The following is a 14,516-nucleotide window of genomic DNA, read 5'->3' on the forward strand; positions in this document are numbered from 1 at the left end:
CTATTGATCATGGGAGAGTGCTTAATCTTTCCCATTCTTATTCACTGCGACATTCCAATATATTATATTTAGACACATGTATGTGCAGATGGTATAATTACAGTAGCAGTATAGAGATCTTTTTCCAGATATCAGCCATACAGCTGGTCTTCAAAAAATTGTTATTTTTATTGACTAAAATGCCATTAAATTCAACCTTTTAGTATCTATTTTCAAAAAATTTCCTTGGGGGGGGCATGCCCCCAGACCCCCCTAGTTTCAGCATGCGAACACCATAATATAATCTAAATCATGTCATATAAAAAGGTCCTCTTTTCTTCTAAAAGAACCTACCCAGATAAAAGTCTGGCTACGGCCCTGGGTATATCATATTGACAAGGTCAGGAAAAAGTTTGAATTATGTCATTTTATGGTGGATAACTTACATATGGTCCACATGGATACCAGTGAATTTCCATTATTATAGCAGAAGTGGATCAGACTATTTTTGTGCGTGCAGACTCAAGAGATTGTGAGAGCTTCATCCACATGGGATTTCCTAGAAGTTCTGGAATATCTGCAATTTTGAAATCTTGGCGTTCAAAATTTAAAAGTTCATACGTAATTATGACACCACAATATTAATGCATTGTAATTATTCACACTTCAAAAGCAGTACTTAGCTAACTGATATTGTATGCATGCTTTGTGTATAAAACTTTAAATTTTCAAAAATGTGTACATTCCTTCCACCTCTTCGTAAAGATTTTATGCAACACCACCATAGGCTGGGTTAGGAGTAATAGCAACATTTGAACCAGTAGTAACTTGAGAATCAGTTGTGTTTGTCTCCTCTGTTGTAACCTTCCCATAAGACGGGTTAGAATTCATTTTGACCTGATTCTTTGTATCACGACGTGGTGGAGGTTTACCAAACCATCCAAAGAGATCTTCATCATTTTCTTTCTGTGGCTTTGACACATCATGAGGATCAACAGGAACAGTGGCACCTGGTGCAGTTGTGTTGTCACCTAATAAGAAAAATTACACATAGCTACCCATATACTGTAAGTATAATAAAATTGTAAATCTGCAAACAACTTAATACCCACACATAAGTGTTTACTGTATTACATCACCATGGAATTAATATCAAGTCAAAGTTGTGCATGTGTGCATATACAAAATTTATTATAAATCTCTTTTACAGTCTATGAAAAATGCCTCAAATCCAATATGTACGTACTTTTCAGTATGCTACTGCCTTACAATTAATCCATGCAGCTTCAATTTTCTTTTGAATTAAAATTATCCCCAGCTTCAAAGATGTCATGGTTCTTTTTCAAAAATTATCAACTAAAATTGCTTTAATCTACATACTTTTTTTCCTTTATCTCATTTCTCTAAAGCTACTTCATACATGCAGAAATAATCATCATACAACTACTGTACCTTCACTTGATTTCTTATTGTGTAATTGTAAATTTCCTTTCATCCATACTATTATCAGCAACAACACTGCAATAGCTATTAGGAGAAATACAATTCCTCCTACTGTTCCTCCAACAGCAGCACCAAGTGCTGATGAATCATCAACTAGAGCTGGGTAAAGTTTACAATAAATTATGGCATATAAAAATAGCTGCATGCTGTATATTGAATGTATGCAATAACCCAGGTTTCATTCAACCACTACGTAGGAATCTTGCCTACATTTAATTGCAGTATAAGATTAATGTGCTGCATGCTCAACATGCAGTAATAAATAATTATTGGGACACACTGTAATTACTTCTCAAGGAGAACTGTAATTAAGGTTAACAACTTGTCTGACTGTGTGCCTTCTACCATAGATAATGTATGCGTTCCTAATGGGTTAACACCCATTAATTAATTTCCTATCCTAGTTGCGGTGCACCAATACATTAGGAAATGTACTGAGTGGCTGTGTGGCTTTCTCTGGCTGCCAGTTTGAAGGCATGCATATTCCTTTACACTGTTTATTTTGCTGTGTTGTGTACTGAACAAGAACACAGCGTGTCTGTGAACATTGAGAGAAATATTGTTTGCAACAAGTGATAATGGCAGGTATGCACCAGCTAATATTTCAGCAGCAGTACTATTAGCCAATTTCTCGTCACCACATTTACATAACCAAAGAAAAGTGTGATACACTGAAATAGATTTTATGCTACAGCTGGAGCTATACAATTACACAAAGTAGTTCCTGTTTTTTGAAGTTTTGTCAAAACAGTGGAAATATACAGCGAATCAGTGAATATCTAGCTAGCCTACTACACTCTACCTGCTACTAGTGGTGTAAACAGCAGCAAAGAAACAACACTGCACTTTCTGTTTTTTCAGGAAATTTGCACAACCATTTTGATATTCCATATGTGACCGAATTTGACAAAACAATGCTTCCACACACATCCAATTTTCTGACTTTAACCAGCTGTAACTTGACTACGCAGCAAGCTATTAGCCTAATATTTTCACAAAGTCCTTTCATAGCACATGTACAGTACAATATCATGTCAAAATTTGAGACTAATGGCATACTCCTACATTGCATTATGGTACTTCAAAGTCAAAAAAGTGGATGTGTGTGGAAGCCTTGTTTTGTCAAATTCGGTCACATATTTCGCCTTTGAACCTGAGTTTTCTTGTAAATGCTGTTGTTTACTACTCTTCAGCGTCCCTACCCACTCCAGCCTCCAATTAGTGTAGGAGGTAACTAATCCAGCTGTAAACAGCAAACACTGATTTGCTAGTTACAGGAACAGCGAAATCTCTTCCACCTGTCAAGGCCATAAATTTTATGCCCAGTGAAATGAGGATGGCCCATGACATCACTAAGTAAATAATACAGATGTTTCCAATCTATATGACATATGCTTCCACACAGACTCAAAACTAGAATACAATGCAAGCCAACATGCAATACTGTAGTGAAATTAACCTGTACAAATCTCATTGAAATGTTGTCGGAAGGGCTATGAATAAATTTGATTGATCATATAATTGACCCATCATTTTCAAGATGATTAATCATCAGACCAAAGTCAACTAATTGGGTGGATCATGTGACCATTAGATTTTTTCATCATAATTTTACCTGTCAAAATACTATACATGATCATTGAATTCACCAAATTTTATCTCATCAAATATTTGTGCTATACAGCATTTTTGATTGTTGTATTAGGGTGATGGCTCCATTAGGGTATACATCTTGATCATAATAATCAGTTGCGCCTGTTGTAAGCATGCATCCAGTTAATTGTGGCTATAAGATGTCAAAAATATATAATGCAGTTCAATAACCACTATTGGAGTATTCTTAATAAGGGAGCTTTATATACACTATGACAGGGACTATAGCCTTCTTTTCACTACTCCTGCTATGTATTCATGATGTTAAAATTCAAACCGTATAAGTACTCAAAGTTATCTACTAGATTAGTGGGCATGGATAGAGTTATCTTTCCTCATATTTGGCCTGTTGTACACATGAAGAACAGTAGGAGAAGCAGCCCTGCAATCAATCCAGTAACCACATAAACTACGGACGATTCCCATTTACAAATGTACCACTATGTGTTAGCATGAATCAACACCTTGGGCTGTCAGCAAAAGAAAAGGAAGACAAAGGTAAATCCATGATGTGTGCATTGTATGTCAGCTATAGTAGTGTGACTGTTCTATTAGGGTGACTGCTGTATTAGAGCATCTCTCAAGTCAGCTTCTCACCTACCAAGGGGCATGGTCACTATTCCTTGTTTTCGTCAATTGCTAGCATTATAAATACTCCAATATCAATGAAGTGGGTGAGGTCATCATATTTGAGTAAATAAAATTGTTAAGAGGTGTGGTCTTCATGCTTGATTATTATTAGTCAACCAAGATCATCTCAAACCTATCATGAAATTAGAGGTACCCACCATGCAGGTATCCACTACCTTTCATAGTAGCATAAGCAGTTTAAATAATTTTGTGGCATCCATTATGCTGCTCAAGGAATTCAAAGTGTTGATACAGAATATTAACACTTTGATTTGGTTTTGTTGCATGAAGAACTGAGACTGTGCACTGCTTCACTTGGCTTCCAGCCTTGCAACTGTGGTCAGGAAGGCAGGCAGCTGCAGGTAGGAGTAATATTTTTTTGAAAAATTCTATATCCGGAGGCCTGTAAGTGTTCTCTTGTTTTTAATGTTGTATTTGATGCTAGATGGATTAATATTATTCCGCTAAAGTGATTTTCATCATGCAAGATGTCACTAGGGTGATTTTTAAATGCAGCACTTGAAAACATAATTATGTAGCTATTTGTGTTATAATTATTATACAAAAATGAGGCTAAATTAAAGTGCGCCCACTAGAATCAAAAAATAATGTTGTATATCACCAGGTGCGCATTTTATTAAGGATTTTAACTCCAATCTCCATAAACTGAAGTGTGGTGTATTGTTTGAAAGATGGTGTTATTTTCCATAATTTTTAATTTGCAAAAAAAAAAAAAAGTTTTTGATATGTGCAAACAAAAGACACATAAATTCAAAAGCTAGCCAATTAACTAGTAAATTAGAGTTAAAAGAAAATACAGTAGACTGAACAGGATGCACATATATATGTAATGTGAAATTAAATACATCTTAAAGTCTGGGCATTCCCCTATACAGACTCACAAGAATGATGCCTGGATCTATGTATGTCTGCTACAAACTTCAGGCTCTACAAACTGTGCAACTTTGTTTTGCCACCCTCCCCTTTCCACCCACTCTTTGCCTTGTTCCACCATTACTGTTTCAAGGGCTCCAATCTCAGAACTCTGCCTTCTGTGCAAACCCTCCAGTGCCCAACTGGTAGACTTGATAATAATAATAATAATAATAAACTTCTTTGGGAGTGAAACTCGTTACTATACTAACTTGAAAGTACCTAAACTGATGATGGTAGAGATGAGTTCTTCAGCTCCAAGTATGTAATTCACAATGTTAGAACTAACACTTCAAAATTTCATGGCATGATATCCTTGTGCTTGTTAACAATATAGATATTATTTACTTACATTTACAACACAGGCTATGGTTACCAGGAATCACAAGTTGTGTCATGCAGTGTTGCATGCATCATTTTACCAATGTAACCAAATCTACAATATCACTTGAGCCTGGTGTATTTGTGATACATTTTCAGATTTGCCAAATGTGTAAAGAATCATAACTAGTATTACATAGTCACTGTACATCACTTCTGATGATTATACTTTTCATGACTCAGCTACAACTCTGTGGTTACTTTACATGTTACCACACTGACAATAAAAATCTTTTATTTTGAGATATTTCTGTTTGTCCAGATGTTCAATGGTTTAAAACTGTGTAAACAATTCTATTTAAATGAAAGACAGAGATTGTTCTGTGAAACGTGCTATATTTCCTATTTTGGTCAACTTTAAAAAGCAACAGCTGTTCAACTATAAAAATTATCACATGAATATAGTATATGGCTTCTATAAGTGGTTTTAGAAATTGTATATCACTTTTCAAGTTAATATTCCCTTTTCTTTATGGAGAACACAATCTATTTCTTGCACAGAGAATGCATCACTACTGTAACATTTTAAGTAAGTGTGTTGATGAAATAATGTCAAGCAGATATCAAAGAGCATTTAGATAGTTACTAAATTACTTACATCTGTGCATTATAATCAGACATGATTTCTGCACAGTATGTACAACAAAATAATAATACCATAATCAAGACACACGGTAGTGTGTCGTGCGGCCCAAGAAGCCGGCACGCCACACCGTGAGTATATTTACAGGAAGAAAGTAAACGCGATTTTCACACCTTTGTAGCTCCATGATTCCTTATCTGATTGAAACCAAAGTTTCTGCAGAAGTGCCAGCTAGGTAGGGGAGCCCACATTCCAAATTTGAAAAAAATCGCTCCAGCCATTTTTGAGATACGAACGGCCCAAGTTTGGGTTTTTTTTCTTCGTTTTTTTCTTCTTCTATTCTTCTTTTCACACACTTTGCAAAATCTGCCATAAAACACGAATTTGTGCTCCAAACGGGCTGAAATTTGGTACACATAAAGGGCTCATAAAGGCGAATGTCAGCAGGGGCGGATCTAGGATTTATAAAAGGGGGGGGCTAACTCAAGGTACTAATCTGTTGGGTAGAGGTGTGCAAAGCACACTTCCCAGCATGCGAAGCATGCTGGAACTAGGGGGGTCTGGGGGCATGCCCCCCAGGAAATTTTTGAAAAATAGATGCTAAATATTTTCTGCCTGTAGATATTTCATATACTGCCTTTAGATTATAGGTATGGCTTTCTAAAGCATTTTGCTAATCAAAATGTTTGGGTAGGTACAGACAACTAAGTACACGATGCACCCCTCTCACAATTGCACAACACCGAATACGTGCATGTTAGAATAATATAATGTTGAACGTGGAAAATTTTGAAATTTGAACAATACAAGATTGAATCTGAGAGGTATTGCCATATATATTAACTACACAAGTGGATGAATGAAGCCCTTTAAACAAACCAATGCACTTCATTGTATATATGTATAGGTGCAGACAGATTCCATAACAGAACCAACTACATGTTTCCAGTGAATGTTCTATTAGAGTAGTTAGCTGACTGCTCTATTAGAGTATCTCGATCTTGTACACCTCCAATGCTGATCCGAGTCCTTGTTACATAAACTTTAGCATAAATCCACTGATAATACCTTGGAAAGATGTTTATAAGGTGGTTTTATGAGTATTTGTATTATTAGTGATCATATAATTATGCTAAGACAAAATTTCATTATAATACTCAGCATATTGATCAAGTAAAGCCTAAATATGAAGGGGGGGGCTTCAGCCCCCAAAGCCCCCCCCCTGGATCCGCCCCTGGTCAGTACCATGGTTGGTAGAAATCCGATGAACATTCACGGAGTTATTACCGATTATTTGCCTAAAATAAGGTCGAAGGTCTGTCACGCCCACAGGGTAAACCGCTTGAAGGAAAGAGTTGAAAATTGCTATGTAGATGGAGTAACTATCGTAGGAGTGCCTTTTTGTGGTTTGAAAGGAATCCGCCATAGAGGTATGACACAAAACCCAACCTGTGTCACAATTACACGATCGATTATTTTTATGAATAAAAAAAACTATTAGTTTTCATGCCTACCGGGCAAACCGCTTAGAGCAGTGAGCTGAAAACCGGTGTGTAGCTGGAATACTTATCATAAAAAGTCCTTGCAGTAGTACAGAAGAATCAGATTACAAATCACTGAGTTCTGATTCCAAAGCAAACTACATGTAGCATAATCGAGATCGAGATACTCTAATAGAACAGTCACCCTAATAGAGAATTCAGCTACGTTTATAACTTACTCCATTATACAATTATATTACATTGCAAGTTATTCTGTAGGAAGTTCAGCTACAAACAGTTAATCTTATAGACAATTCAGCTACAAGCAAGTCAACCTGTAGAGAGTTCAGCTACAAATATGTTGCTGTAGAAATTCAGAACATTACAAGTCACACTGAAGAGAATTCAGCTATAAACAAGTCACCTTGTAGAGACAACAAGTCACTCTGTAGAGAATCAACTACAAACAAGTCACTGCGTAAAGGGTTCAGCTACAAAAAAGCTACCCAGTAGAGAGTTCATCTAGATCTGTTCAGCTACAAACAAGTTACTTTATGCAATGTTCAGCTACAAGTAAGTCACTCTGTAGAGAGTCCAGCTACAAACAAATCACTCTGTAGTACAAACAAGTCACTGTGTAGCTGGAGAGTTCAACAACCAATCAAAAAACCACCCTATAAAGAGTTCAGCTATACAAACATGTTATAACTCTATAGAGAAAGTTATAACGCTATAGAGAGATCAGCTAGAAACAATTAGTCATCCAGTAGAGAGATCAGCTACAAGACATCACCTTATAGAGAGTTTAGAACCACCATGTAGAGAGTTCAGCTGCAAACATATCACCCTGTAGAGAGTGCAGCTAGAAAAAGTCATCCTGTAGAGAGATCAGCTAGAAGGATCACTTTGTAGAGCATTCAACTACAAACAAATCACCCTGCAGATATTTCAGCTACAAACAAGTCACCCTATAGAGAGATCAGCTAGAAGAAGTTACCTTGTACAGAGCTCAGCTACAAAGTAACCATACTATACAGAGTTCAGCTGCAAACAAATTGCCCTGTAGAAAGTTCAGCTACGAACAGATCAACCTGTAGAGAGATCAGCTAGAAGAAATCACCTTGTAGAGAGTTTAGCTACAAAGAAACCACCATGTAGAGAGTTCAGCTGCAAACAAATCATCTGTAGAGAGTGCAGCCAGAAACAAGTTCACCCTGTAGAGAGATCAGCTAGAAACAAGTCACCATGTAGAGAGAGCAGCTACAAAGAAACCATCCTGTAGAGAGTTCAATTACAAACAGATAACCCTATAGAGAGATCAGCTAGAAACAAGTCACCGTGAAGAGAGATCAGCTAGAAACAAGTCACCCCGTAGAGAGAGCAGCTACAAAGAAACTATCCTGTAGAGAGTTCAATTACAAACAGATAACCCTATAGAGAGTTCAGTTAGAAACAAGTCACCGTGTAGAGAGATCAGCTAGAAACAAGTCATCCATAGATCAGCTAGAAACAAATCACCCTGTAGAGAGATCAGCTAGAAACAAGTCACCCTGTAGAGAAAGCAGCTACAAAGAAACCATCCTGTAGAGAGCTCAATTGCAAACAGAAAAGCATATAGAAAGTTCAGCTAGAAACAAGTCACCGTGTAGAGAGATCAGCTAGAAACAAGTCAACCTGTAGAGAGAGCAGCTACAAAGAAACCATCCTGTAGAGAGTTCAATTACAAACAGATAACCCTATAGAGAGTTCAGCTAGAAACAAGTCACCATGTAGAGAGATCAGCTAGAAACAAGTCACCGTGTAGAGAGATCAGCTAGAAACAAGTCACCCTGTAGAGAGATCAGCTATAAAGAAACCATCCTGTAGAGAGTTCAGCTACAATCAAGTTTCACTATAGAAAGATCAGCTTGAAATAAATCATCTTGTAGAGAGTTCAGTTGCAAACAAATCACCCTGTAGAGAATTCAGCTACCCTGTAGAGAGTTCAGCTTGAACAAGTAACCTTGCAGAGAGTTTAGCTACAAAGAAACCACCATGTAGAGAGTTCAGCTGCAAACAAATCATCTGTAGAGAGTGCAGCCAGAAACAAGTTCACCCTGTAGAGAGATCAGCTAGAAACAAGTCACCCTGTAGAGAGAGCAGCTACAAAGAAACTATCCTGTAGAGAGTTCAATTACAAACAGATAACCCTATAGAGAGTTCAGCTAGAAACAAGTCACCGTGTAGAGAGATCAGCTAGAAACAAGTCATCCAGAGATCAACTAGAAACAAGTCACCCTGTAGAGAGATCAGCTAGAAACAAGTCACCCAGTAGAGAGAGCAGCTACCAAGAAACCATGCTGTATAGAGTTCAATTGCAAACAGAAAAGCCTATAGAGAGTTCAGCTAGAAACAAGTCACCGTGAAGAGAGATCAGCTAGAAACAAGTCACCCCGTACCCTGTAGAGAGATCAGCTATAAAGAAACCATCCTGTAGAGAGTTCAGCTACAATCAAGTTTCACTATAGAAAGATCAGCTTGAAATAAATCATCTTGTAGAGAGTTCAGTTGCAAACAAATCACCCTGTAGAGAATTCAGCTACCCTGTAGAGAGTTCAGCTTGAACAAGTAACCTTGCAGAGAGTTTAGCTACAAAGAAACCACCATGTAGAGAGTTCAGCTGCAAACAAATCATCTGTAGAGAGTGCAGCCAGAAACAAGTTCACCCTGTAGAGAGATCAGCTAGAAACAAGTCACCCTGTAGAGAGAGCAGCTACAAAGAAACTATCCTGTAGAGAGTTCAATTACAAACAGATAACCCTATAGAGAGTTCAGCTAGAAACAAGTCACCGTGTAGAGAGATCAGCTAGAAACAAGTCATCCAGAGATCAACTAGAAACAAGTCACCCTGTAGAGAGATCAGCTAGAAACAAGTCACCCAGTAGAGAGAGCAGCTACCAAGAAACCATGCTGTATAGAGTTCAATTGCAAACAGAAAAGCCTATAGAGAGTTCAGCTAGAAACAAGTCACCGTGTAGAGAGATCAGCTAGAAACAAGTCATCCATAGATCAGCTAGAAACAAATCACCCTGTAGAGAGATCAGCTAGAAACAAGTCACCCTGTAGAGAAAGCAGCTACAAAGAAACCATCCTGTAGAGAGCTCAATTGCAAACAGAAAAGCATATAGAAAGTTCAGCTAGAAACAAGTCACCGTGTAGAGAGATCAGCTAGAAACAAGTCAACCTGTAGAGAGAGCAGCTACAAAGAAACCATCCTGTAGAGAGTTCAATTACAAACAGATAACCCTATAGAGAGTTCAGCTAGAAACAAGTCACCATGTAGAGAGATCAGCTAGAAACAAGTCACCGTGTAGAGAGATCAGCTAGAAACAAGTCACCCTGTAGAGAGATCAGCTATAAAGAAACCATCCTGTAGAGTGTTCAGCTACAATCAAGTTACACTATAGAAAGATCAGCTAGAAACAAATCATCTTGTAGAGAGTTCAGTTGCAAACAAATTACTCTGTAGAGAATTCAGCCACCCTGTAGAGAGTTCAGCTTGAACAAGTCACCTTGCAGAGAGTTCAGCTACAAAGAAATCACCATGTAGAGAGTTCAACTGCAAACAAATCACCCTGTAGAGAGTTCAGATAGAATCCTGTAGAGAGTTCAGCTAGAAATAAATCACCCTGAAAAGAGTTCATCTACAAACAATGAGAGTTTCAACTACAGTTCAGTTATGTAAGAAGTCACCTTATTAACTACAGTATGTGATAATCATCATTCAATGTTAAATATACAAATATTTCATCAGACAAAAGCTATACACACAATTACTTCCTTTCTTCCACAATTCCTTACAAGTTAAAAGGAAGCAGCATCAAAGCCATATGGCCAGATTTGTGACTTGCAGTACAAAAAGAAGTGATATCTAAACCAAAACAGCCAAGCTGTAAAAAAAGAGTGCGGCCCCCAAGGTGAAAAAAGATGTGAAATCCAAGTTATACAGCTTGGCTGTTTTGGTTTAGATAATAATAACAGTTAATATCTTATTTATAAACATTTGTAAGTATACGCTTTAAAAATTCTGCATCATTATGATAATTCTGATCTCACTTGGCCGGCAGCCTAAACCTAAATTGAATGTGCTTTGTGCATAATAGAATTTTAAATTGAATATACATTTAAAGTGCTTTCAAGAAATGTTGTTACAGCTTCTAATTAATTCCTTAATTAGAGCATTAATAAAAATTAAGTCCTATTAAACCATTCATCAAAGGAAAAAGAACAGGTTTGTATAAAGGTCCCAGTGCTCATTGGCTGAAGTTAAACTCAAGCTGTTGTCATTAAAACCCAAAAGCCTTTAAAAACTGTTTGCATTGGCCTCACATTGACAGCAGTAATTGCCACCATGATACCCTACACTATAAAATCATTATCATGTTCTTCTGACATAACTAGCATTATTACATAAGGACAGTCAAATTATCTGTGTAACATTTTACCTGTACATGTGGTCTCAATATCACTCCAGCTTCCATTGCTGAGGCAGATCCTGTTATCACTACCAGTTAGCACATAACCATTGATACATGTGAAATTACAAATGTCTTCATAGGAAGGAACTCCATCATCTCCCAGTGAACAATTAACTGTTCCATTAATAGGATCAGTAAGTGTTGGACATGAGACTATAAATTTATAATATATGCATTATTAACACGATTTTATAGCCACCTACACAAAGCTCACCTCTTCTACAGTTAGTCTTAGCACCACTCCAGCTCCCATCACTCTGACAATTCCTAGGGTTACTACCAGTTAGCTCATAACCAGTGTTACATGTGAAACGACAAGTGTCTTCATAGGAAGGAATTCCATCATCTCCCAGTGAACAAGTGATTGTCCCATTATTAGGATTAGTTAGTGATGGGCAAGACACTACAGAGTGATTAATATTATCACATGATTAATGCTATACTGAACTAATCCACACTTCTGTAGATTGAGCCATATTCTTTGTACACTAAAACTATAAAGCAGATGAGTGTAAGTATTCTGCTATACAATTACTAATACCACATTCAAACATTATATACCTATGTAATTAAGGACAGAGATGAAGCTTAATTTGCAGCAACACTTACATGTTTCATAAACAGTGCTGCTGGTAATTTTAATATCAGTTTAGAAACTGTGTAGTCAGTTTACATGCACAGTCTACATCACTGCAGCAGTGATATGTATTGTAACTTAGCAATTGCACATAATACATTTGACATAATTATGTGAGCATAAACAAAATGAAAGTTACCTCTACTACACATGGTCTCATTGCCACTCCAACTTCCATCACTCTGACAGGTCCTAGTGACACTACCGGTAAGCTCATAACCAGTGTTACATGTGAAACTACAAGTGTCTTCATAGGAAGGAACTCTATTATTTCCCAGTGAACAAGTGATCATTCCATTATTAGGATCAGTAAGTGATGAACAATTAACTAAAAAGGGTACAAGTAACATAATCATTATTATACATTAAGTGCCTTATAAAACTTTGTATGGTTTCCATAAATATTTTACATGATTATATGCAAACCTTTTGGATCACTTTGAGAATTATTGCAGTAGTGTTTACAGTAGTTTTATATGCATTAGAATTCCATGTCAAAAAGTGACAGTGTGTTAGTTTCATCCTATCATCAATGGTGCGTAGTATACAATAAATTGTATATGGCTCTGCTAAACGTATTTATCATACAGGGTATAGTACTGTATATTAGGGATCATGCAAAACTGGGCTTTTCCAGCCAAAAATATCATCCTAAAACAAGCCTCAATTTCCAACTTGGCAGTATTTGCTAGGCACAGCCAAGCCCAAAATGTCTTCACACCAACCCCAAACCCTTTTGAAAAGTTTCTCTTTTAAAAATTATATAACAGAATTTTATTCTGACTAACTGATTCCTTCAGCCAAACATAACTCAACAATGGATATAGCTACAGGCTTGATTTCTTCACTGTTCGACAATGCTTTGTTCCGAAATGTAATTTTTGCCCTCTGCAGTATGTACAATACATGCATCATCGACTGGCCTTTGTCCTCCTTTGTGTTCCAGTTCCTTTCGCTGACAATTCCAGCAAGGTGTTGATTCACGATAGTGTGATGTGGCTTCCCTGTGGCTGTGTTTCCCGTTTTTTTCTGTAGCAACTGGATTGATTGCAGATATGCTTCTCGTACTATTCTTCAATTAAAATGCTGTGTAATGGACTGAAATAGGTGGAAGTAAAGTATAATGGCCACCGTTCAATCTGGGGCTCATGAATCAGCCCTATTTTCGTGGTAACTGGATTGATTACTTATAGTGTTGTATAACAAGGTGAACATAGCTGATAGCAAAGCATAATGCCTACTTCACTTTTGAGTCAGTAACTGATACCTGGGGCACCCATTCAGATGAAAACATTAGCCATCCTTCTTTTGATGTGGTATGGATGGGTTCAACCAGTCATATGTAATAATGTTACAAAAAAATAAACAAACAAGTTTAAGGAAAAATTAGGAATTTTAAGGAATTATAGAAATAAAAAGTACGGAAACAAGGGAGGTCGCCTACACTTGCAGATATACTAGTGGACATTTAATCCCTAATTCAGTCATTAGTATGTATAGGCTGAAGTAGGGATTAACAATGTCCAGGCAAAAACTACAGAATAGTGACATTATATTCATAGAAATCGTACTGCTTTCAAGAACAAGTACTTTTAAGCAATAAACACAGAATAGTGACATTATATTCATAGAACAAAAAGAGTGTATTACTACAATGTTGTATCACACAGTACGATAGTATCATATGGTGCGATAGTACTGTATAGTAGGGACCACAAAGGTTTGGCGTGGCACCTAAAATGCTTTCAAAAAGTTGCTATAGAATTTTAAAATATATATATATATTAAATGGAATTTTCTAGTGACTGACTGACTGACTGACTGAGTAACTGACTGATGCCTTTAGACAAGCACAACTCAATAACAGCTAAGCTATGGGTTTGATTTTTTTCACTGTTCAACGGCACTTCAGCTGGACACGTGCCTTTTGGCATATCGCAGTATTCTTCATGGACTTACCAGTGCCCTCCTTTGTGTCCCATTCATCTTTGCTGACAGACGTGACAGTGAAATGTGTTGATTTGGCATTAGTGTGTGATGGCTTCCCTTCGTAATGGAAATCATCTGTATTTTTCATAGTGGCTACTTTGATTGCAGGGGTGCTATTCGAACAGTTCTTGAATTGTAATGCTGTGTAATGGGTTGAACATAGCTGATAATGAAGTGTAATGAATACTTCACTTTTCATACAATAATTGATAACTGGGGCATGTGGTGCC

At 37.0% G+C, this 14,516-nt stretch overlaps 1 protein-coding gene across 2 annotated transcripts in view; it reads right to left on the minus strand.

Moving 5' to 3' along the window:
* Positions 1-562: 562 nt before the first annotated feature.
* The window catches only part of LOC136240331 (P-selectin-like), a 40,076-nt gene continuing 26,122 nt past the window's right edge, over positions 563-14,516 (minus strand). For both annotated transcript variants that reach the window (XM_066031280.1, XM_066031281.1), the window contains exons 7-11: positions 12,437-12,625; positions 11,875-12,063; positions 11,628-11,813; positions 1,432-1,581; positions 563-1,010 (exon numbers count right to left, since the gene is read on the minus strand). In XM_066031280.1, coding sequence (XP_065887352.1) covers positions 748-1,010; positions 1,432-1,581; positions 11,628-11,813; positions 11,875-12,063; positions 12,437-12,625 — 977 coding nt within the window. In that variant the 3' untranslated portion in view covers positions 563-747. The remainder of the gene's footprint in view (positions 1,011-1,431; positions 1,582-11,627; positions 11,814-11,874; positions 12,064-12,436; positions 12,626-14,516) is intronic.

This window comes from Dysidea avara, chromosome 12 (genome assembly GCF_963678975.1).
Source record: "Dysidea avara chromosome 12, odDysAvar1.4, whole genome shotgun sequence".
In the NCBI taxonomy this organism is placed as follows: Eukaryota; Metazoa; Porifera; class Demospongiae; order Dictyoceratida; family Dysideidae; genus Dysidea; species Dysidea avara.